General features: G+C 50.5%; 1 protein-coding gene across 7 annotated transcripts in view; it reads right to left on the reverse strand.

The window, feature by feature from the left end:
- Positions 1-465: 465 nt before the first annotated feature.
- The window catches only part of FLNB (filamin B), a 132,888-nt gene continuing 108,781 nt past the window's right edge, over positions 466-24,572 (reverse strand). For 3 of the 7 annotated variants that reach the window (XM_070493637.1, XM_070493636.1, XM_070493635.1), the window contains 14 exons: positions 24,150-24,278; positions 23,231-23,404; positions 22,148-22,306; positions 21,636-21,839; positions 20,220-20,372; positions 19,992-20,114; positions 17,123-17,389; positions 16,364-16,501; positions 15,208-15,323; positions 11,578-11,710; positions 8,731-8,907; positions 4,190-4,408; positions 3,120-3,323; positions 466-2,142 (listed from right to left, as the gene is read on the reverse strand). In XM_070493637.1, the coding sequence (XP_070349738.1) occupies positions 1,955-2,142; positions 3,120-3,323; positions 4,190-4,408; positions 8,731-8,907; positions 11,578-11,710; positions 15,208-15,323; positions 16,364-16,501; positions 17,123-17,389; positions 19,992-20,114; positions 20,220-20,372; positions 21,636-21,839; positions 22,148-22,306; positions 23,231-23,404; positions 24,150-24,278 (2,384 nt within the window). In that variant the 3' untranslated portion in view covers positions 466-1,954. Of the gene's footprint in view, positions 2,143-3,119; positions 3,324-4,189; positions 4,409-8,730; positions 8,908-11,577; positions 11,711-15,207; positions 15,324-16,363; positions 16,502-17,122; positions 17,390-18,174; positions 18,225-19,991; positions 20,115-20,219; positions 20,373-21,635; positions 21,840-22,147; positions 22,307-23,230; positions 23,405-24,149; positions 24,279-24,572 lie in introns of those variants that run through there. The other 4 variants (XM_070493639.1, XM_070493638.1, XM_070493641.1 and 1 more) reach the window with 2 other exon arrangements.

Raw genomic sequence — 24,572 nt, forward strand, 5'->3', positions numbered from 1 at the left:
GAGGAGGAGGGAAGTAACCCAAACAGGAGCCCTGCTGTCTAAGGGCAGTGGGGTGACAGGTGACAAAGCTTCTTGCTTGAATAAATTCCCTAAAACAAGGGTTTCCCTTGTCATCAGGAAAAAGGCTTTCTCTCTCTCGCTCTCTTGTTTTTGAACCACAGCCTTTCCCTAGGTGGGTTTCACGTCCAGGACTCTTAAGCAGGGCAAGCCCCTCAAACCTCTCCAAGAGGCGCTGTTGGTGTCAGAGCCCACACACCCCCTTCCCAGCACCCCCCCACTCTCGGGCCTGGCAGGTCTGGATAAACTCCCACCAAGGCTCAGAGAGGAGCGAGACTTCCCCCTGCAAAAAGGGCAAGATCACTGTCGAAACAAGGTGCTTCCCTGCGTCCTTTTGGCCAGAGGTTGGGAGAGCCAGTCAGAGTCAAACCGTTTATTCAGAAACGACACCATCCAAGAACACCAGGGGAGTTTCACGGAGCAAACATTGTATTTAATAAGTTATAAGATACAATTTACAGTCGGCATTTGATTCCAGTTTCGCTTCCACATCCCCCTTTACAAGGCCTGTGGTCCTTTCACATTAGGCTTCGGGCCGCTCCAGTTTCTAATAGGTGGGTTTTTGCCAACACTCGCCCCCAGCTGCTACACCATGCTGAAGGTCATCCACCTCACCCCCTGTCCCATCCACGGAGACACTCTCAGTGACAGTGGCCACTTCCTCAGGACTAAGCAGCAAATGTGAAAGGTCTGCCTGCCCAGACCACACCGCACATCTGGGTCCTGCAGTCAGGCAGCGTCCCTGAACGCTTTAACTTTACTCCAAAGCGGGTCTGCAGGAGGGCGCGCAAAATGCCTTACACCCCATTTTTGCACCTGCATATTGCTTTTCAAATAGCCTCAGATGATGTGTGGTCAGGGCCAAAAACACAGCCACCGTCAGCTATGTATCTTTCACTATTTCTGCCACGTGGTAGAGGACCACCAATGAGCTGCTGTCCTTCCCTCCCCCTCCGAAATTCCTTGACTCTGAGGCCAAAGGTCGGCAGGAGTTTCATTCTTTTCCATCTAAAATTTTCCAGAAAAAGTGGCCCCTGGGGCTGACCGGGGGTGGGTGTGCAGTGTCGGCCTCTGCTCACATGCAGACCCTCCTGTGGTCACGAGGAACGTGCTGGTGAGACTCATCAGGCTGACAGACGCCTGGAGTGTGTTAAAAACAAGGGCTAGTGTTGGTTAAGACAGGGATCTTTGGCAAGTAGGGGGCTGCCTGCCCCCGCAGCATTTCCTCAGACCCAGCAACTGAAACGGACTTCAAAACAAAAGCAAAAACACGGCGGCCAGATGGCCACCCCACGACTGCAGGGAAATCATCAGGAGAACAAGGGGGGAGCCTTTCTGGCCAGTCGGCCACCACGTACACTTGGCCCTTTGAGAGCTCTAAGGAGGCCACAGAGCGGGGCGGGGGTGGTAATTAGTGTCACAACAATGCTGCCCACCGTTTCTTACGTGACGTGGGCACTGGAAGGGAGGAAGCTGGTTTTCAGCCGTCTTCTTTTCTAAATGACCACCTCCACTAGGTCTCCTCTTTGTCCCTGCCCCTCCCCCCACTCTTGTTTCACAAATTGGCTAGCTATTTTTATTTTTAAAAAGTGTCATTCTTGCCTGTGTTCTTGGTCTGTGTACAGGGGGTGATCTGTGCCACCAAGAGGTCCGCTTTGAACCCAGTGTACGTGGAATCTTCTCAGCCCATCAAACGAGTCTGCATTTCTTAAGAGTCCCCAACACGCCCCTAAACATCAAGTCTAGGACTTCCTTTCGAAGGCACTTTAGAACGGCAATGCTTTTGGGATAGGGTTTCAGACCCACAAACGGGCTGGAGAACTTTGTAGAAAACGAGTTACAAACAAGCAACAAAAGCAACCACCACAACTCCTCCCAGGATTTGAGGAGAACTGTTTTAAGGCACTGTCACGTGGAAGGGGCTGCCGGGGATGTGTTCCTCTCCCCACTTCACGGCCAGAACGTAATCCCCTCTCTCCTTGACGACGTACGTGACGTTGTACTGCTGGTTGCCCACATGCTTCATGGAGACCTCTTCACAGGGGGTGGTGGGCCCGTGGACCCCGATCAGCAGCATGTTGGAACCTGGGAGGCAGAGGACCGCGGTTACTCCGCGAGGATGCTGCCTGGCAGGCAGAGGAAGGGAAGGGATACAGGAGCCAAAGGAAAGACAGCAGTGCCTGCCTGTTGAGCTTCCACAATGATGCTGGGGACCTTTGAGAGGTGGGAGAGCGCGGCGATTCTGCACAGGACTCACAGAGCCTGACGGTGTGGGTTCAAATCCCTGCCCTGCCACTTCCTGGCTGGGTGACCTTGGACATGGGACATCACTTCTCCCTGCCTTAGCTTCCCCATCTGTATACGGGCGATGACACTAGCACCCACCTCACGGGCGTGTTGTGAGGTTTGGAGGAGTTATTTTGCATGAAGCCTTTAGCACAGAGTAAGGGCTTTGTAAGTGTTGCCCATTCTGATCTCACTGATTCTCACAAGAACCTTAAGGAAGGTACTATTATTGTTCCATTTTAGAGGAGAGGAAACTAACGTTAAAGAGATTTAGTAACCTTCCTAAGGTCACATGGCTAATAATCTTGATGAATGAAGGCGGGCAGGCAAACAGGAAGGAAGGAAGGAAGGAAGGAAGGAAGAAAAGAAGAAAAGAAGAAAAGAGATGGAGCCCAGTTTCCAGCCCAGAAGTGGCAGATGCCAGAACCTTGGCAATAACCACTGACACCCAAATAAACACCCAAATTCAAACTGCAGTTAGAACAGTAAGTGGCAGAGAAGAGGCCAGGTTACTGACAAAGTTTGCTCATCTATAATGGATACACCGTCACTTTTCCTATCTACCTTGAGGTCATTTGAAAGAATCAAGAGGCAAAAGAGAGGAAAAGCATTTAAAAACATTAAGTGCAGGAGAACAGGGTAACGAAAAGGTTACTTGCAAGTAGTTGGGTTACGTGGGTGGGTGGGCACTGCTGGACCTGAGCAGGGAAGATGGAAGTGTACCGAGGAGCAGGCCGGCCCCCGCCCCCACCCCCGGGCAGGGCCAGGCCACCTACCAGCTTTGCTGCAGTCCACCAGGAAGGAGCTCTTCTGGCCCACGAAGGCCTTCGAGAGCCCTGCCCCTTTGGAGGTCACCTTGCTGGCGTCCGAGGATGCCTTGGGGATGGCGCTATAGCAGGTCTCTGTCGAGGACCTGGTCACCGACTCCACCAGGATGGATGAGGTCTCATTGGCCGAGCCGGGGCTGACCAGACGCTGGCCTGGGACACGGAAGGGAGGGAGGCAGGCGTGAACGGCCCTATCTGAATTTCCTAACTTTTCTGCAATGAACCTATACTGCTTATATAACAGAAGAGGAAGCAGAAAGAGCCATGTGTAAGGAATTCACCAGAATATTGATGGTGATTACCTTGGGTGGTGGGCTGTGAAGTGTTTTGTTCTGTTTGGTATACTTCCAGTCTTCTGGAGAGGCACATTTTTGTAAATTTGATAAAATCTTTTCATTATTTTAAAAGTGAAAGCTAGAAATCAGGAAATTTTTCAGGCCCTGATCTAAACAAATATGTAAGATTTCAAATATGTAAACATTTCCTCTTTTCTGTTAGAGACAGATAGCCACCTAACACGTTTTCTCAGCTTCCACACTCCCGCTCCACTCACTTATTTTGCAAGTTTTGATATATTTTTTTTTTTGGAGGTAGATTAGCCCTGAGCTAACATCTGCTGCCAATTCTCCTCCTTTTTGCCAAGGAAGACCAGCCCTGAGCTAACATCCGTGGCCATCTTCCTCTACTTTATATGTGGGACGCCTACCACAGCATGGCTTGCCAAGCGGTGCCACGTCCGCGCCTGGGATCTGAACCAGCAAACCCTGGGCCACCAAAGCGGAACGTGTGAACTTAACTGCTGCACCACGGGGCCGGCCCCATATTTTGCAAGTTTTGAACACGCACTCCCCTCTGACAGGTCCTACCCTTTCTTTACATTCAAGATTTAAAGCAGATTCACATCTGGTAAAATGCTAAAATCATCCACAGTTTCAACGATCGAATATCTCTGCTGACAATCTGACAAGACCAGCTCCACAGGGGCTCAGAATAACTTCAAAGGTGTTTGGGTTTGTTACCTGTCACCTTGGCCTTGAAAGGACTGCCCACGATGTGGTTGGGCCCACCATATTTGACGCCAATCAGGTAGTTTCCAGGGGCCATGGGGGTGTACATGACTTTGTACCCTTCTGGGGCTTCCTGGCAGTCCATTTTAACCTTGGAGGGGCCTTCAATGGTGACAGATAATGTCCCTGGCCCTGCTCGGGTGGTGTTGATGAAAAATTCAGACTGGATACCTGTGAGAAAGGAAGAGGGGACAAATATCATGTTGATGGTTTGGAGAGATGAGGGGGTGTGGTTTGGGGAGCTCTCCTGGGGGCACGGAAGCAGTGGGTGGGGGGGCACACCCAGGATCCCTCACAGAGGGGTCGCCTTGGTGGTGTGGGAACCCACTAATAGCAGCCTGAGCTCCTGGCACAGGAAACCTCAGGCCCTGGAGGGTGGTAACACCCTTTCCAAGGCTGAGGCAGGAGTGTGGCTGACATTTCGCCCACAAGCACCAACTGCCCGGACACTCTGTTCCCTCCTCTGGGCACAAGCCGTGGCCGAGGGCGAGAAGCCCGAGCTGTCCTTGTGAGCTTGAAGTCCTGCTTCAGCCTTCTGGGGCCAGCTCTGCCTCCAGGGGGCTGGGGGAAGCGTGGGCCCCTCTGACCTTTCCTTTCTCCTCCGGGTGGACCTGGAGAAGCTGAGGAGGCCCAGCATCACCTCCTTCCTCCTCAGGCTCCTCACCCCAGACAGGAATGGAGACTGGGGCAGCTGCTTGGATCTGCCAGCAACCCCCACTCTGCCAACAAGAGCAGGACCAAACAGCAGCTCCTGCTAACTGAGCACTACCGGCACCACTCAGACTCCTGTGCTAAGCATCGCTTACATGCTGTGATTCCTGTCTGACAAACGAAACTGAGGCTTGGGAGGGTCGGGAACTCGCTGGTCAGTGCTACAAACAAGAAAGCGGCAGAGCTGGGATCTGAACAAGTCTGCATGGTCCTAGAGCCCAGGCCTATCTCTTGGCCACTGGATGGACAGTGGGGCTGCTTCAGACGTCCCAACTACAGCCCCGAGACACCCTACCTCTTGCCTGGCCCATGAGAGCCTCCTGTACAGATATCCTGCCTTGTGATGAAAGGAAAGCTAGTAATATGATGACCATGGTGGCCCTCCTGTCAGAGCCCCCACTCCCGCAGGCCCCTGTCCAGTCCAGAGGAGGATGAAGTGGTCACCGAGGGCTGCTTGGGTGGCCAGACACCAGTGCATCCCCGCTACAGTGCCCTCTATGGGGCGTCCCTGGCATAGCATCCCTATGCGTTGCTGTGCTTTTTCCAGAGCCCTGGACTCTGCCCCAGCTGGGAACTCTCTTGGTTTAATTATAGCTCCGAGGCCAGAGAAAGAATTATTGTTCTGGTTACCAATAAAACAAAGGAGCTGCTATCGTGCAACCCCCAAACACAACTCAGCTGTTTCTGGAAGCTCCTGAGGCTCCTGCCCCAGGGCCCCCCACTATCTCAATCTTGTATCTAAACGGTGTAGCCAAGAAGCCCCTCATGCAGCAGCTGCCAGGGTGAGGCTGTGCGGGGAAGGGAGGGGGTGGCCAACAGCACAGGGGCAGCATTTCCAGGAAGTAGCCGCGAGGCGACGATAAGGAAAGGTATTTTTAAAGGGAAGGTGAAGAGACCTGGCTGCCGTGGAAAGAAGCCCCACCCTTTTAACCAGCTGCTCCGTTCCTGAGGAAAACCCGTTCATCCTGACTGTGAGGGCCTGGAAAGGCAGAGAAGGGGAGGTGGGAAAAGGGAAATAAGGAATCATAGGACAAGAGCCACCCGGAACAACCTATGGGTGGGCTCCCTTATTATCCCCATTTTCTAGGAAGAAAGTGGAGGCTCAGTGAGGTCAAATAACTTGCCCCAAGTCACACAGCTGGTGAATGGTAGAACTGGGATGTAAACAAAAGTCTGTCCAACTTGGAGCTAACACACTTGTCCGAGAGAAGATGAGAAAGAAAATGCACGCGCCAGATCCCTCTCACCACTGCCTCCAGCTAGAACCAATGTGATACCCACACGTCTGTGGGCATGGCGGTCTCCCCCACACCCCACGTATGTACAGCTCAGTTCCTGTGAGTTCAACGCATGTTTAGTGGGGCCCTACTCCATCTTAAAGGGGCACGAGGGATAAAGGGAGGGAAGGAGGCCTCCTGGAGCATTTCATCAGGCACATTGCTCTTCCAATCCAGAGGGTCTGGCACTCCCTGGTCTCGCTCCCTACTTCTCAACTCTTCTGCAGCAGAGCCCCACCCCAAATTCTCCACATTCCCCTGCTCCAAAACCTGCAGAATGGGCCATTTACAGCTCAAGCCAAGAGACACAGTGAGCCCACCCATAAAAACACGGGGAAGTTTGCTTTGTCCCGAAGGTCAGGATGCCAGGCCCTCTGGCAGCCGAGCACAGACACCTTTTCATTCCAGGCACACTGCAGCTGTGTAATCTTGGGATGGCTATTTGGGAAAAGGCTTGGGAGCGGGAGGGCTAGAAAAACAAGACGCCTTCCCATTGACAAGAGCAATATTTACACAGGGTTTCAAACAGGCGTGCTCTGTACCTCTCCCTCCTGGCTGGGAGTCTCCTTGCAAGACCAGCTCCTTCTCTCAGCAGCACCCGGCACTTGCAAAGCACAGCCTGAAACCTGAGCTCTCGAGAAGGCATGTGAACTGCCAAGAGGAAGCATGAGAGGCCCAGGCACGGCAGGTGTGACCCAGCAGGAGGGGGAGGCGGCTGCTGGCAGCTGCGGGAGACCTCAGTGGCTGCTGTGGGGCCCGGACCAAGGCCTGCTGTGGCTCCAAGTGCCAGGAGGACCCCACCTGGGTTTCGATGGTGGGTGGCTTGCCAGGGGCCAAATGCCTGTACTACTGCCTGGGAACCATGCCAGGGCAGCTGAGAGGACAGGGTCCTGGTTTAGGACACCCTCTAAAGCAAGCAGGCCGGGGGTGCAGTCACTGCCTCTGGGTGAGCCAGCCACTAAGGGAGGGAGCACAACTTGGATTAAGGGCATAGGCTTTGAAGCTGTGGACCTGGACTGATGCCTGGTTCTGCTCCCTCCCAGCTAAGTAAACCTGGGGAGCGACTCAACCTTTCTGAGCTCACTTTCCTCATCTGTAAAATGGACATCGCCTAGGCTGAAACGATACCGTGCCTTTTCCTGGCCTGGAATTCAGCGTGTAGCCAGACTGGATGGGCCTGGGGAGTCCACAGCACTCACGCCATCCCTGTGGGTGGTTTTGCGGAGGCCACTGCTTTGGCCAGAATCCCGGGGGGCAGGCCAGCCTGTCAGTCACTCCTGCACCTGGGCAGGGCCCTTCTGTCACTCAGGGGACACTTGCTCCCAGGGCTGATGTCAGGCAACCTCAGCCACTCACCCCCTGGCCCCCGAGGAGGCAGGTCTGCACTGTCACACTCCCTCCAGCAGGGGCACCAAGAGCGGAATGTGCACACACAAGGGACTCTAGAAATTGGGACCAGGCTGCTCTTCTCAGGCGGTCCAAAGTAACACCAAATACAAACCGTGTCCCAGTGAGTCCACACCTGCGGACGGGACAAGCTGCCCACCCTGGCACTCTCTGTAACAGTGATGCCGGACCCCACCCGAGACCCACCTCTAGGCTCGCGGTGTGAATATGAATGCAGCCATCAAAAAGGGGGTAGATCTGTATGTTCTGACATGGTAAGTTCTTTAAGTGAAAAAAGCAAGTTGTACAACAGTATGTGCACTGAGATTATTTCCGTAAAATAAAAGCAAAACTATGTTTCTACCTTTCTAATGAACCAACTAGCTAAGCAACCAAGGGACCAAGAAAGAAGACCGACAGAGAAAGGCAGTCTGAAGGCCGTCCCCTGAACTGTTAGCAGTGTTTCCTCCGGGACCTCGATGGAGGGAGGAAGGAGAAGCAAGGAGATGGAGCAGGCGTCACTTTGTACATCCTTGCTGCCCGTATTTCCCACAATCAAATACCTCCCATCTGGGGCAAAGATTAAAAATAATGTAATGCGGCCAAAAAGCTTCAGAATTCTTTGTTCCAGTCCTTTCTCCTCCATTAGGATCAGAGAATAAAAGAAGGAGACAGGCCATGACAGGTCTCACTGCTGAGTCAACGTGTTTCTGGGAGCCTGGGGCCCACTAAAGCTGCTGACGGGTAGGGGACCTCCCCCAGGAGGCCCGTTACATGCATCCTGAATTCCGTGCAGGCAAAGAAACCCTCAGAACAAATGATGCTGTGCCATATTTCCTAAGACAGAGAGAGAGCGTCCCAGCCTTAAAGTCAAGGGACTTGTCAAAGGAAGACAGCTGCAGCACAACAGCCATGACCTGTGATGACACGGCCACCAAGCCCTCACTCTGGATTTATCACGGGTTAAACCACCTCTCCCAAAACGACTCTGGAGAGCGAGAGCCCCCAAAGTGTGTGTTACTGCAGATCCCCCAGGGAGAGTAAACAAAAGTTGCAGTTCCATCTGGCTCTGCCCCCGAGCCGGCTCAGTCAGGATGCGAGGTGGAGGTCGTGGGTTACCTGTGGTGCCCCCCTCAAGTCCTGCGCCATAGGCGGACACCAGGGCGGGGTTCCCTGCTTGTCCAGGCTCCCCGACGCGCACTTTGAAAGGGCTTCCAACCACGTGGCTCCCGTTGAACTTGACGTCGATCATGTGGACGCCATTCTCGTGGGGGATGAAGCGAACGGCGTATTTATCTAGGAGAACGAGCAAAGACACAGGGTAAGACCGGGCACATGGACGCCACTGAGTTAGGCGGGGACAAGGATGGGAGGCCGACCTGAGATGGCCAACTTTAAATCATTAATATGCAACAGTTTGACTGGAAGCCTGGCACCCAGTATGTTGGATTTCAAAACTAAATGGGCCTATTTGTGTGTCCCTAGTCAGCCCTTTGGGAAATGCATCCAAATCTCAAATTCGATGTTGAATCCTCTGTGGCCTCCGCCTCGGAAGAACACCTCCTTTAGGAAAGCTCACTTCTCATAAGGTTTCTCCACTTGGCCACTTGAAGGGGAAAAAAATGGTTCCAACTGGGGTTAAAGCTCCTTCATGAAGCTCCCAGCCAGAAACTGCCCTACAGGGCACCAGCCAGATTGTTCACAGTGTATGTGGGTCACAGCGCATGGCAAGACAATGTTAACCGACATGGACACCTACAACAGTCACCATCGCGCACCTGACCACCCTTCCTCCTTAGAGCGCTGGCCCGTGGGATGCAGACGGCCTGTCCTCCTCCTCCCTCTCCAGTCAGTCTCTTAGCCTCTCCCTGGCTCCTTGTACCCTTCACCCACCTCAGAATTTTTGTTCTGCAAAGCCCCACCCAAACCCTCTTCTCTTTCTCCTCTAGAACTCTCCAGAGGTGAACATCTCCATGGAGTTGCCCACCCCATATCCTTCAACATCACTTCCCCCAAAAGTCCCTGGCTGGGTACCCACCCCTCCTGTCTTAAAGTCAATGTGCTTTAGGGGAAGTTGACCCCACCCCCACATCCAGGTATAGTCCTTGATTGGTTCAAGCTAATTAGGGAAAATCCCTCTTTCCCCAAGCCTAAGTCAATTAGCACATGGCATTTAGCCACAGGAAGTGACTCAGGAATGGGCATGTGTGTTCAGTGAGATAGGAGGGGAGGTTTGCTGGAGATGTCTGGGAAAGGAACATCTTAGATGTTTGAGAAAGAATCTTCAGAAGTTGTCTCTTTTGATTGATGTGGTGTGAAGATGGGAAGTCTGGTGCTGCTGCAGCCATCTTGCCACCAAGAGGAAGGCCAGTCTCAGAATGAGGCCCACAAAGCAGGAGAAAGCAAGATACCTAGGGTCTTAGAGGACAGAGCTGAATGGCAGAATTTAGATTGTTGCTGAAGCCCACCTTAGATCTGGAACTTTCCAGTTATGTGAATTAGCAGACTCTCTTATCATGAGTTGGCTTGAGTTGGGTGTTCTGTAATTTCCAACCAAAAGCATCCTGTGACATGCTGGTGGTCTCAGACACCATTGGGCTTCAAATACCATCTGCAACTGAGGACGCCAAACCTCACTAGTTTGCTAAATCCCAATGCTGTAGACCTCTATTAAACATCCCCATTTGGATATCTGGGGGACACTTCAAAACTCCTCCCAAAAGAAAACATTAAATTGTATAAGACCTTAACCAGCCCTTGCCCACTCATGGCCAGTTGTCCCTAGATTTGCTAACTGTGTCATCATCTTTCTACCCAAACATCAAGCTACATGTAACCTTTATGAATTCACTTCCATCCCCTATGGCCAACTGGTCACCAAGTGGTAGAGTTCTCTGGCCTCAGGTCCCTCTTCCCCATTTCCAATCCTGCTGGTTAACATTATTTTCTCAAATGGACCACTCTGGGAGCATCAGCTCACCACTCTACCTTTCAGATGTTCCAATACATTCTCTATGATGTGGTCAGACTTAAACCAAGATCTGATCAGGGTACCCCCATCCCAACATTTGTTCCTTCTGAGGCTCACCACTGCCCTCTCCTTTTCTGCCCAGGGGAGAAAGACACCTAAATGCTGACCCACGTCTTGATTTCTACCCTGGACACAGAGCAGGGCACACAGCAACTGCCTAATAAGGGCGGTGATCACAGGGCTCTTCCTTACGCATCAGAGCCCACGTTCAATGTCACCTCCTCTGAGAAGCCCTCCTGACCTTGCTAAGGCAGGAATCACTTTTCTCTCCTGCCCTGACCATCTTCATCATTTGGTTCTTAGTCGCCTGTGGTACTGGTGATCACCTGGGCTCCTCACCAGTGTCCTGCAGGTTTTGGAGCAGGTCCTCACTCAGCTCTGAGCTCCTCTTTGAGGGCAGGAATGATGTCCTCCTCAGCCTTACCTTCCTGCCAAATCTCTGAGACTAAATCAATCTCTGTTCACTGGCAAAATGCGTCACTGAAGTTGGCTGACATCAGAGAATTCCATACATCAAGGCAGCAGGCAGGAAAACCTTATGCTTTAAGAGTACCGGAGACCCAGATTCTCCTTAAGTTTAAACTTACAGATGAACATCAATTGACCTTTCCCGAGTAAAGTGAGATCAAAGTGTACTTATCCATGTCATAAGGTCAACAACACAGTAAAAATCTGTATGGTTTTGTTACAATATGAAAGAAAATCACAATGAATGTAATGTAAGAGGAATCTGAAAAACAAGAGACAATAAAGTATGTGTGGGGGGGTGGGGGTGTTAAATCCCAAAGTGTCTTCCTGTGCCTGGCAAACGTTTACACCCTGATTTATAAACAATGTCTGGCAACCACACAGAGGGAATCTGAAGGCTCGCTGGCCTTCATGTGCAGAAACGTTCCTGGGGAGGCGCTGGGACCCTCGCCTGGCCTCCTGCTCACCTGGCTCCAGCTCAGACACGTGGCACTCCTCCACGGCTCCCGAGGGGCTGTGCACCTTTGCATCAATCTTGCCTTTTGCCCCATTCAACCTTATAGCAAAGGAGGCTGGCTGGTTAACTTTTAATCCCGATTCCTGAGGATTTAATACATTAGACAGGTTATAGCCCTTGGCATCCCCGCTCAGTGGCACAGACTGACCCGACCCGGGACTCTGGAAGACAGTTCTCATGCAAATAGGCCCAGCATGTTTATCCATATAGAATCTGACAACAGAAGAGCATGGCGGTCAGTCTACATTTCTTAAATACAAGCAAGCAGAGACACATGTCTGCAGGGTCTTATACCCACACCATCCGGATTCAGGCTGGAAGAGATGGTTACTGGGTTTGGAGACCTGAGTCATCCCAGTCAACAGGACTCTAGTTCTAACTGTATCCTAAACAGTCATCCTAGGGACATCTGTACAGGCCAGAAAACCCAGCATCTTCCAGATTTAAAAAAAAAAAAAAGGGCCCCAACTTTTAGGAGAAGCCCAGCAGTTGACAAAACCATGCACCCACTAGCACGAACAAAGTTTTCTATTGCTGCTATTTTTTTATCTCAAGGATAGGCATGGAGAGAACTTTTAATAAACTTGTAAAGGGCTACACAGCAAGGGAGGCAGGAGTGCACATGGCCAAGAATCAGCAGGACCTGAGGTTACTACCATTTCCGAGCTATATAATCGAGTTAATCTCTTGGAGTTTCAGTCTCTTCATCTGTAAAACGGGCATAATAAACGAATCTACCTCCGAGAGCTGCCGGGAGGAGGCAATGAAGCTATGCATTCACTGCACTCAGCACAGGGCCTCGTCCATACACAGAGAGGCTCGAGAACGTCAGCTGATTATTAAATATTACTATGCATTTAGACGCTGTCTGGACCCCCAAAAAGCAACAAAGATATATATGGCTTTTGTTCTTCACTGGATCAGCCTCATTCCCCCTGCTTTGTCTTGGTAACTATAGCCTCTTCCGGGAGGAGGGGATTAGAAATTTAGATGCTCAAGAGATTTTAAGATTGGCCAATCCTGAGCAGCAAAATTTTACAAGTCAGCAGTTTTGATGTAAATTTGGTTGGACAGTCACTCTTCAGATGAGAACTCGAAAGCAGCAGGGCTCGCATTTAACGTGCAATCGAAGCATCTGGGTGTCTTGTAAAAATGCAGATTCTGATCCAGCAGGTCTGGGATGGGGCTGGGGGTTCTAGGATTCTAATAAGTTCTGAGGCGCTGCTGAAGCTGCTGCTCTAGGGCCCCCATCTCAGGAGCGAGGCACTCAAGCTGTGCCGCCTGATCCAGTAGTCACTAGCCACATGCGGCTATGAATATTTAAATTGAAATCAATTAAAATGAAACAAAATCAACAATTCAGTTCTGTAGTTATGCCAGTTACATTGCAAGTGCTCCACAGCCGCATGGGGCCAGTGGCTCCCATACCGCACACTGGAGATGTGGGACATTTCCACCGCTGCAGAACGTTCCATTAGACTGCGCTGCCCTAGAGGGTACAGGCCCGGGAGAGAGGACTGAACACAAAATTAAGGCGTCTTTGATCACCAGCTCACCCCCATCCCACCGCCCCCTCCTCCACAAAATGCCAGCCGACTCCAATTTTCTAAAAAGTCTCAAAAGCAAGACAAAACAATACAGGCCTCTCTTTCCTAACCAGCACCAGATGTGGCCGTGCCGGCCTCCAGGAAATCTCCGATAAATAATTTACGTATCACTCGGCATCAAGTGACCCGGGAAGAACGGGGGACGAAGCTGACACACACATCTCTCCTGCTGGAGCAGCTGGTTACAAAAGCTGGATGGATCCACAGCTTGCTGCATACTTATTCAAATAAATATTTACAACCCAACTGTGAGGAGAGGACTTGACAGAAAAGTTCTCTGGAGGCAGCTTCTCCAAAGCAGGTCCTTTGCGACAGAAACGCTTACATTACCTGAAGCCACTTGCCACTAAATCCTCAAGAGGGAGATAAAAGCCTCGGAAGATCCGAAAGAAATCTTCGAGATGCACAAGGGCAGCTCTTTGCCCTCAACAAATGCTGGCTTATCTCCCTCTGTAGGTTTTAGTTAAGTCGGCCACAAAAGAACTTCTGTTAAGAAGCCTTTAAATGAAACACAAGAAAAACATCTACACCACAGTGAGCAGTCAGAACCCGTGGTCCTCTCCTGGTGAGGCCTCTTCAATCTGTGGACCATGATTCTGGTGTGGGTTCTGTCTGGGCTCCCTGGTGTTTTGGGCAACGAGCAGTCCCAACTCCCCCCTGGTGAGGTTAGAATCTTAAATGTAAACCCAGTGTATGAAACTAGATCCAATGATGTCACCAATCTGAGAGACGAGACTGGATTATTTTTGTTGGTTTTTTTTTTAATGCTTTTTGGTGAGGAAGATAGGCCATGAGCTAACATCTGTTGCCAATTTTCCTCCTTTTTTCCCCCTCCCCGTACATAGTTGTCTATCCTAGTTGTAGGTCTTTCTAGTTCTCCTATGTGGGATGCCGCCACAGCATGGCCTGATGAGCAGTGCGTAGGTCTGCACCCAGGATCTGAACCAGCGAACCCTGGGCCACTGGAGCAGAGTGTGCAAACTAAACCACTTGGCCGTGGGGCTGGCCCCCAAGACTGGGTTTTAATCAACCCAATATTCTCAAGAAATGGGGGCAGTTTGAAGGCTATTTAGAAATTCCTTTAGCCAGAAATCATATTTTGGGATTCTGGAGTTAGGCCAAAACTGAATTGCTACTCCTCATTCAGACACCCGATTATTTTTCAGTGTCCTGAGTGAAGACCCAGAAGCATCCCCAGTGGTTCTTATTTTGGCTGAAGGCTCCCATGCAACCTTGAATTAAGTGACCTGTTTAAGACAGGGTGAAAAGTTGCATTTGCTGGTATCCCAATAGGTTAGACTATGTTCCCACTTGCATAATGCCAGGCTGGGGATTAAGGAGGCTGCCGTTAGGGGCACAGGTTCTGGAGCCAGAGACCTCACTCTGCCTCATATCAGCCAGTTTCCAGAAGCCATAACTTCTCTGTACCTCTGTACCTTCTCTGTACCTCAGTTTTTCCATCTTTAAAATGCAGTCAAGAGAAAGCTACTCACCGAGCTACTGCAAGAATTTAATGAGGTAACACTGATAAAGTTCTTAACATAGTGCCTTGCACACTTATTATAAATAAACCATCATAATAAAATAAATTGCAATTGATCTTCTTGAGGAAAAGGAAGCCAACAATAGCAGGTTGAACACCATCAGACTGGGAGTTTGTGTTTGTTTTGTTTTGAAAGCCTTCTTCACCCTTTAACCGATTATTAACAGGCCTCTTTTGTTTCTCTTGAATAAATATTTAAGAAACAAACTTGTCCCCAAACGTTGAGGTCTTTTGTTGACTGTGGCTGTTTTGCTCGCCCCAACTGTCTCCTGTCCTAAATGTGTGGGGAGGCGACTCTGCCCCGGGAAAGCTCCCCTCTAATCGGCAACATCTGTGGTCAAGATGTGGCAGGGATTGAAGCGGCCTCAGGAGTCCAGGGTCTCACTGGTCGGCCTGTGGCCAAGGAGATGGATGCTTCCTTGCGTCTCACCTGAAGGCTCATAACAGTGAGGCGGCGGGCATCGTCAGAGGGCGCGATGACGGGTACCAGGTAGGGACTTTCAGGGATGTGCTCATCGTTGAACTTGATAGACACCTCGTAGTTACCTGCAGGGACAGGAAAGACCCATCATTTCAGAGATTCCGGAAAGGTGGTTCCAGAGAGGCCTCTTGATTCTTTCCCTAGGGCTAAGATGCCTCCCGAGAGACCCTGCCCTCCTCTCTGGCCATGGCTGATTGGTCCAGAGTGGGCCACCTGGCTCAGGCTGGGCCAATATGACTTCCTTAGTCAGGCAAGGGCAGGGATCCTTAACCTGGGCCCACAGGGTCCCCCAACGTCCTGTATAGCACTCAGGAGACCCATGAAACTTGGAAAAATTTACATCTTTATTTTCACTAACCTCTAACTGAAATTTAGCATTTCCTTTCTTTAGAAATGTTGACAAGAAACGACAGCACATTAAGGCTTGTGACTTTGTCACCAACAAAAATCAGATATTTTTATATCACTTTACAGTTTTACATATGCCTGGACATATCATTTACACTCATCGCTACTTTGAAATGAAGGTAGTTAATACGCTGTCACCAAATCTTATGATTTAATGTATTAATGAAGATGTGTATATGTTGCTATGTTTCTTATTTGTTCCTTTAAAAAGATTTTGATGACAATATTTTAATACGATTGACTTCTTTTATAATCTGATATATTTTATTTTATGTGTTTAAAAATATAATACCGAGAACAGTCCCCATAGGCTTCACCAGATGCCAAAAGGATCCGCGGCACACAAAGGGTTAAGAACCCCTGCTCAGAGCTCAGAGCCCAGAGGCCAGTCTCCTAGGGCAGTCACACCAGCCAGTGGCCGAGGGTGGGCAGAGCGAGGCTGATCGGTGGAAAGAATGAAGCAGATGAATGAAAGCATGAAGCAGAGAGGCCAACAGAGAAGGACAAGGAGAATGAGAATTCCTAGCCCCTTTGAGGCCCGGCTGGATCTCCTGCAATTGAATTTCTAGGAGGCACTCCCATGTGCCCATGTGGATAAATTCCTCTCTTCCTTGAGCTGGCTTGTGGGTTTCTGTTCCTTACAACCCAACCACCCCCAAACAAGGAAGATGTCCTCAGCTGGCCCTTGAGTACATACCAGGCTCCTGGGCAATGTAAGACACACCGCATGATCCATTTTTATGGTCATCGAATGTAATCTCGGCCTTACTGGGGCCCTCAACAGCGATGGAGAGGCCCCCGGCACCTGCTTCCCGGGTCCAGATACTGAACTCAGCTGAGATAAAGAATCACCTGGTTAGTGAGCTATAGGACCCTGTTCTTGCTGACACCTTAGTGCTGGGTTACATTTGTTGCCACCCTTGTCTCCTCCTCTAACCTTGAGCAGAACCCAACCAAGGACATCACTGATATTTCCTAGGCACCATCCAGGACTACACTAAGTTCATGGGAAATCAGGCATCTTTTGAATACATCCAAACCAACCCAGAAAAAAATGAGAATGTTCAGTTTTGTCTCCACAGATCTTCCCACCAGCAACCACTACTGGCAGGGACTTTCACAATCAGTTTCGTAGAATTCTAGCATGTTCCACAGAACGATAGCCCTGCAAGATGCTCTGGAAACAGTTTTATTATTCTGTTCCTCTCTTAGACTCACACGCACACCAATAAATTACAGGCTCTGAGAAGTCCCTCAGTAAGAAACTTGTTTAGCTTTGGGTAAGCAAGCAATTTCCAAACATATTTAGCCACAGAAACCTTGTTTTAAAGAACACTCCTCAATACCGCCAATCAGAATCAAACATACAAAGCCTTCCTTTGAGAACAGGGCAGTGCAGGGTGCTCACACCACCAGGCTCTTGCTCTTCAAGTGCAAAGCCTGCCCAGATGCTCACCTGGGACTCCTGCTTCTCCTCTCTCCAGGCCGGGGCCTCCTGCCCGGACCTTGTGGGCACCCCCCTCGCCGAGCGGCCCCACAGTGAACTGGAAGGGGCTGCCGGTTACGTGCTGGCCACGGTACTTGACGCTGACTGTGTGAACCCCCATCTCCTGGGGCACGAACCGGACACAGTGAGAGTTCTTCCCCACGGGCACAATCTCGGCCTCGGTCACGCGGCCAGAGGGGCTGGTGACGTGGGCTGACATGTCACTGCTGTCGATTTCTGAAAAGGGGACAGGTGGTTGGGAGAAAGAGAGGAGGGTTAGGGTGAGGGCTGGAGGCAGAGCAGGACATGCAGGGCAAGCAGCAGAGGGCAAGGTGGTGCAACCTGGGGTGGGGGTGCTCAGGCTTCCTCCCATTCAGGCTGCGTGCCTGCCCTCCTGTCTCCCTCAAACCCCTGGGGGGCTGTGGCCAGCATGGAGAGAGCAGGTCCCTGCCAGCCACCCAGTGCAGAGAACATTCTAGGGGCACTGACACTTCTCGCCCCACCAAGCACTTTTATAGCCTTCCTGGCTAGAGCTGAGTTAATTCTAGACAGCAGTTTCAAACCAGAGCCTGAGCTGATAAAGTACGTAAATAAAAACTATGAGGGCTCAGATGTTTCCAAGCCAAAGGTGACATGTGGTCACCCGTCATGCATATAGGGGCTCTTTTCCACAGGCAGGGAAGGGTGGAAAGTGTGAGAGCCGTGATTCCTTACTGTCAGGAAGCCTTGGCACTTCTTTTGGGCAATGAGACAAAAAGCATTTAGAGAAAAAGGTGAACACATGTTGGTCCCAATAGCAAAGGGGAAGCCATGCGTGAGCAAAGCTGTCAGCAAACCAAAGACCAGAGGCCACGCTTCCAGAAAAGCGATGCCTCGTGTCACTGACACCAGGAAGCAGACCACATCTGCTCCATCAGAGGTGCTTGTGCCATGCCAACGACCGTGCCTGCACTAACATAGTGGAGACAGGTGCACCGCATGCTGGGTGACCGAGTAAGGCCATCACCTAGAGCCACATGAAACTGCACCCACCAGCCCTACAGGATCTGGGCTGAGCTCATGACTGTGAGCCCTGAGGACAGAGAAAAGAAGCGGGTTGAGGAGAGGGTCACCCCACATGGCCTGGGTCCTGAGGACGTCTGGAAGCTGGTGAGCCATCCTTCATTCTAACCATGAGAGAAGATCATTTAGGTTCTGAGGGGACAAGTGACTCTCACCCACAGTCATCTGGTACCAAGAAACTGAAAGAGTAAAAAGGAGTCAAGAGCCAGAGGAGACTTAAGAGAAAGGGTAACCGTCCACATGGCACAAAGGTAAGAGACAGAGGAGCAAAGGGAACAGAACAGAAAATTCCCAAAATGAGAAATGGGAAACAAATGAAAACGCAGTCCATGTTACTAGTGACCAGAGACATGGACCTGAAAACTGGATATTTTCCCACCAGATTGGTCAAAGTGAGAACAAAAGACAGTGTCCAGTGCTGGTGGGGACGTGGAGAAATGGGCACCAGTTCAATTTCTGGAGGGCAGTCTGCCAAGGTGTAGCAGCACCTGAAAAGTACTGGCCCCGCAATCCCACTCCTGGGCATCCGTCAGTGTGATGACAGCCTGAGCACACGGTGGCGAATGTCACAAAGCACCGATTATAGGAGTCAAGGGATGGAAAAGAGTACGTGACATGAGAAAATGCAATGAAGGATGGTGCATCTCGACATGAAATGGAATCTTACGTAGTCATTAAAAAGATGAGGTGGAAGTATATTTTTTGATGTTGAAAGATGCCCACAGCACAATGAGTGAAAAGTGCATCAGTGTGATCTGAAAGTGGGCCCATGTGTCCATAAGGACAGGATGGAAGCATCCAGGGTCCAGCTCTGTGCCTCCAATGTGAACCACAATCTTCCTGGATGGTGGGATATGAGGACCCCTTGCTTCTCTCATTTTTCAGCACATAAACTTTTTACGATTACCATCAATACAGCTCTTTTCAAGTGATTCTGCCCAGACACTATAATAACGAGGCTTTTACCACATTCACACGTGACCACCGTCGTGTCTACACAGGAAGAACTCATCATGTATTGCTGAGAAGGCTGAGTCAATAGATATGCGACATATTAGGAAAGACGGGAGATGCAGTGAAGGAAGAACAGCTTCTCTCCAGATCACAACCTGAGCTTCATCTGAAGACTATCTAGATTTTCCGTCTCCACAGAATTTACAACTCCATAGCACACGCCAGCGTCTGGGCAGAGGAGCCTCCAAACCCTCGCTCACACGGCGACTCATCTTTGGGAGGATTCTTTATAAAAAGAACCTGGGCCTCATTTCAGACAGACTGAGGCCATTATTGGCTCATTTGGCCCCGTGGGGAACAATTCATGGCCAGGGGCTGGATGCGGCCCACCCAGCTATCCTCGCAGCACAGAGTGCATTCAAATTTTAGAAATGAAAGAGAGGAATGGAAATTAGAAGGATGCTACTGGGCTGACACCTCTTAAATACTTCCAGATATTGGCATCAGCAGGGCCAGTTCTCTCACTGACATTATTCTATTTGACAGATAGTAAATTAAAATCTGAAAGCTTATCTATTTTTTCCACAATAAAGCTATAATCATTTGGAAGAGGAAAAAGGTAGCAGGTAAACAGATTTATTTTTCCTGGATGGCCCTCTGTGAAAATATGTATTAAAAATACTAATTATTTAATTGAAATTTTAAAAATTAAAGTAAAATATATAGTCACCCATAATGGACTTGGACAGTACATTCTGGGCCATGCCTGGACTTGGTTTCCAATCGCGCCCACTGCCCTGATCCATGAGCCTCTCATGCTCACCTGGGATTTTCAGGTTCAGGTCGCAGATGCTCCCGACAGTGGCCACAGACGGGGCCCGACTGGTCCGGGTGATGCTCTCCTTGACTCTCCCCTCCCCACTGATCTTCACGGTAAATGGGCTCCCTGCAACAAACAAGAAGGCCCTCGCGAGCAGCCCAGAGCCCGTGGGCACAGCATTTACAGAAAACCCAAGCACCCGTTGCAGAGGGCAGAGGGGACCACACATACCTGGCACATGCTCATCAGCGAATTTGGTAGAGACAATGTAAACCCCAGGCACAGTGGGGAAGTAGGAAACCTTGCAGGTGCCATCTTCCAGATCCTCCGTCTGGATGTCCACCTTGCTGGGGCCTTCCACCGCCAAGGATATGCCGCCGTAACCTGCAACACAGTAGCCGGGGGCTGTTGTGACAGCAACTCATCGGGAAGGGGGAGCTCAACGCACGCAGAAAGGACATCTGACACTGGAAATTCAAACTGCTCTTGCCAGACAGCCAGAAAGAAAGTAACTGTTTCCCTAACGGAGAGCCCTGGGCAAAGGAATAGGTTAAGGGCTTTGAGGGCCCGGCCTGGTGGCGCAGTGGTTAAGTACACATGTTCCGCTTCAGCAGCCCGGGGTTCACCGGTTCGGATCGCGGGTGCGGACATGGCACCTCTTGGCAAGCCATGCTGTAGTAGGCGTCCCATGTATAAAGTAGAGGAAGATAGGCAGATAGGCATGGATGCTAGCTCAGGGCCAGTCTTCCTCAGCAAAAAAAAAAGGGGGGAGGGGGACTCTGAGAAATCCTGTTGTGACATAATCTGCTGAATGTGGCTTTGACTACAGAAGCCTTTCCTCAAGGCTATCTACTAACATCCCATAGAGCACCTATCCTGCAGAGCCTACTGGGGAAGACACTGCCCACACGCCTCTAAAAACAGCGTGCATTGCCTGGGGGGCTTGTCACCAGCCACAGGCCTAAGAATTTGAATTTTTAAACCGCTCCCAGCTGCCCCAGATGTCTAGCCAGGGAACAGCAGATGTGAAGGTTTTACAACATGAGGAAACAATAAGGAGCATCAGCCGATCAGGACCAGAAATTCCCCAGCCCTCTCCCCTAGGACTGTGACTTTATCTAGAAGTCATTATTATGGCCATCACTCAAGGAGGTGGGAGAAGACAACACTGGGATGTGGTGTGGTTTGGAGAGGTCCAGCCTAATTTGAACCACCTCAAAGAGGAAACATGAAGAGATTCCTCATTTCCATGAAAGCACTGCTCAGCTGAACATGACCTTAGCCAGTTGGCCCAACATACTTTGCTTGGGATGAGTCCAAGAGACCCTGGGAAGCTGAGAACAATGGTGGGAGTAAAGATAATGAAAGAGAGAGCTGTGAGGTTCAGCGACTCTGGGTTCAAATGGCAGAAGCAGATGGGGCTGTTAACCCTGTGAGCCTCAGTTTCTTCATCTAGAAAACAAAAATAATATCTACTTCACCAATGGGCACAGGGCTTAAATGATAATGCAGGTATAAGGACCTACAGCTTGAAGGATGCTCAGAAAGAAAAGGGAGTTGGCAGGATGAAAAGAGGAGGCAGCTTGAGCAAAAAGCAGCCAGTTCCCCACAAGCTCTAGGCATTTCCCCTGGGACCGCCCCACAGACCTGCGTCCCTTGTGTCCACGATGAAGTCAGACATCTCAAAAGTCCGGCCTTCTGACAGGCCACGCCCATAGACTTTGGCTCTGCGAGCATCACCAATCTCAGACTGGACCACCATGATGGACACGGGGCTGTTGGCCACGTGGTTGCCGTTCTTCTTGATGCTGACCAGGTGTTCGCCTACCTCCCGGGGGATGAAGGAGATGCCTGGATGGGAGCACAGATTGCGATCTGTAAGGTAGGCGTAATGGGATGAAGGAAAGGAAGCGGGAGGGAGACACACTCTCAAGAATGGATATATGACTTCCTCCCTGACTTTCTAGCAACCCAGAGCGTCCAAGAGTGTGGTCAACATCACAACAGAGAAACGCACTTGGACTGTTATCACGCATGTGACCCAGCAGGTTTATCATATCACAGTCCAGTGTGCTATCATTTCCCAGTAAAGGACTGAAGGAGTCCCCATCTCCCACCCGAGATGTCCCAGCTCCAGCAGGAAGGCAGCCTGGGCTCACCAATGTGATTATTGGGCAGCCTCTTCAGGAGACAGGGCTCGTCGCGGCCGGATGGGGCCTTAATGCTGGCTGTCAGGGTGCTGAGGTCAGTCTCGCTGATGTCGAGCAGGAAGTCGGCTGCAGAGCCCAACTTCACCTGAGAGCACCGCCGGCTGTCGTCTAGAAAACACCACCCCCCAACAAGGCTCCCATTACATGTGGTCACCCAGCTCTCCAGAGCCCTTACTCCCCATGCCATTTACAGATGAATAGGTGAGAATTAATTACCCAAATTTAAGTGAAAAGAGCGTGCCCCAGACAATGAGCAGACCTAACCAAAAATGACTGATTTCCACTTAGGCCTGGTTAAGGGGAAGACTAGGAGCTGGCAGGAACTGGACACTTGAGTCCTCAGAGACCACTTTTTAAAGGAATCTTTGTCGGTGGAAGGCACCTGCCATCTGCCTGCCATCCCCTTGGGCATTTTTCAAATAAACACTCATCATGTTCCACACAGGACTGCTGGCTGCTTCACAGATGGTCTGAACACCTTGGGGGCAAGAACCTTGTCTTGCACATCTGCTTTATAACCCTCTGAGAGCATGATTCAAACACAGTGAGCACAACAGAGGTTAGGAGCATGGGCTTTGAACCGGATAACCTCAGTCTGAATCCCAGAATACCCACAAGTGGGAACTTGGTTAAGCCACTCTCTCTCCAAGCCTCAGTTGTCCTATCTGTAAAATGGAGAGAAAAATCTATCTAGTCTTGATGCTGAAGGGCATCTCCGGGCTCATTTATTCATGCAATAAGTACTACTTGAATGCCTTTATCTGAGGGCTTGCTATTTATACGCTGGAGTCAGACTGGCACAAAATAAGTGTCCTCCAAACGGCGTCCTTGCTCTTCCCTGGATTACCAGCTAAGGGAGGAATCTAGCCCGTCCAAGGTTGGCCTTGCACCCTGGTTCCTCCCCAAGGAGTCTCTGTGAAACCTGAACTCAAACAGACACCTAGCCTGCTGGCCCTGGCCTGAGAGGGAGAAGGGCTGTTGGGGCAGCCATACCTCCCACTAGGATGCCCCCAGTAAGCCAGGCAACCGTACCCGTGATCTTGGCTGTGAAGGGGCTCCCAGGGATGTGCTTGTCATTGTACTTGACCAGAATGCTGTAGTCGCCTGGCAGAGTGGGCAGGTAGGTCACCGTACATGTCCCATCTTTGTTGTCAATGCAGCTGATTTCGGCCTTTGAGGGCCCCTCAATAGCCAAGTCCAGGCCACCTGTGAATGGGAGCAGGGAGGAAGGGCCATCAGGGAGAGTGTTTCCTTGTTTCAACAGGAATAACAGCCCATCTAGGGGAGCCCTGATGCTGGGAACATCAGACTGACACGTGCCACATGAGCTGCAGGCAAGCGGCATGGGTGAGAACAAAGCAATTTACATGGGAAAAGTCCCCACTGGCAAGACACTGCACCATCTGAATTCCTCATGACAGGTAACTCTGAAGTTCCCCCTACTCTTCTGGATGCGTGGGACAAGAAAGGGATCGAGCCCTGAACACCGATGACACATACAGGAGAGTCACACAGACTGTCACTGCTGGTCTGTGCTGGATGCCATCGCAGAAATGCCATTAGAACCACAAATTTAGAAATCTCCGTGAAGACAATGGTATGGGCACAGAGCTTTATCTAGAATAGGCCATTAAATAACTCGTGTGGTCCTCTAGATATATGTATATGTGCAAAAGCACAAAAAAAGGTCATTTACCAAAACACACTTAAATTTCAGGCAAGTCACATAAAACTTTCATAGCATGAATCTGATTTCAATCAGAACACAAAGGACTTCAAAAATTTGTTTTGGGTAGAAGAGCAGCTCTACATAAGAGATTCAAATGGGAGAAAAAATAAGACAAATACTACCATTCGATGGGCTTATTTTTAAAAGCTGCCCTGGAATCATGTCCACTGAACTCTCCCAGAGGAAGGCCGGAAGCACATAACCACATAAGCCACACCGTACCTTCTCCTGCATCCTCTGTGACGATGGTGAAGGTGGCAGTTTTGTTGGCCACTCCATACACCAGGCCTGGACCGTATGCAGAAACGCTCCCACTGTTGGGGTAGTTCACGTAGAACTGCAGCGGGCTCTCTGGGTTTGCAAAGAACACAAACAAAATTGGGACTCATTGAGGGGAGAACGCATACCTCGGAGAATCGGTGTCTTAACATTCACCTAACAGCAGGCAGGTTGGCGTCCCCTGTGGAGAGGCGGAGGGCAAAAGAAGACTCTGGAGGAGCTCACGATCCTAGGACACCCAAAGGGGTCGACTCACTATTGCTCCCTCAATCAGGGCACAAGAAAAACAACCCTGAGGCTGCTCCAGACTTGAGGGAGACTAAAGCAGGGAATCCAGTTCAATCTGGCAAATAAGGAGGAAACAGC

Source organism: Equus asinus, chromosome 21, assembly GCF_041296235.1.
Source record: "Equus asinus isolate D_3611 breed Donkey chromosome 21, EquAss-T2T_v2, whole genome shotgun sequence".
In the NCBI taxonomy this organism is placed as follows: domain Eukaryota; kingdom Metazoa; phylum Chordata; class Mammalia; order Perissodactyla; family Equidae; genus Equus; species Equus asinus.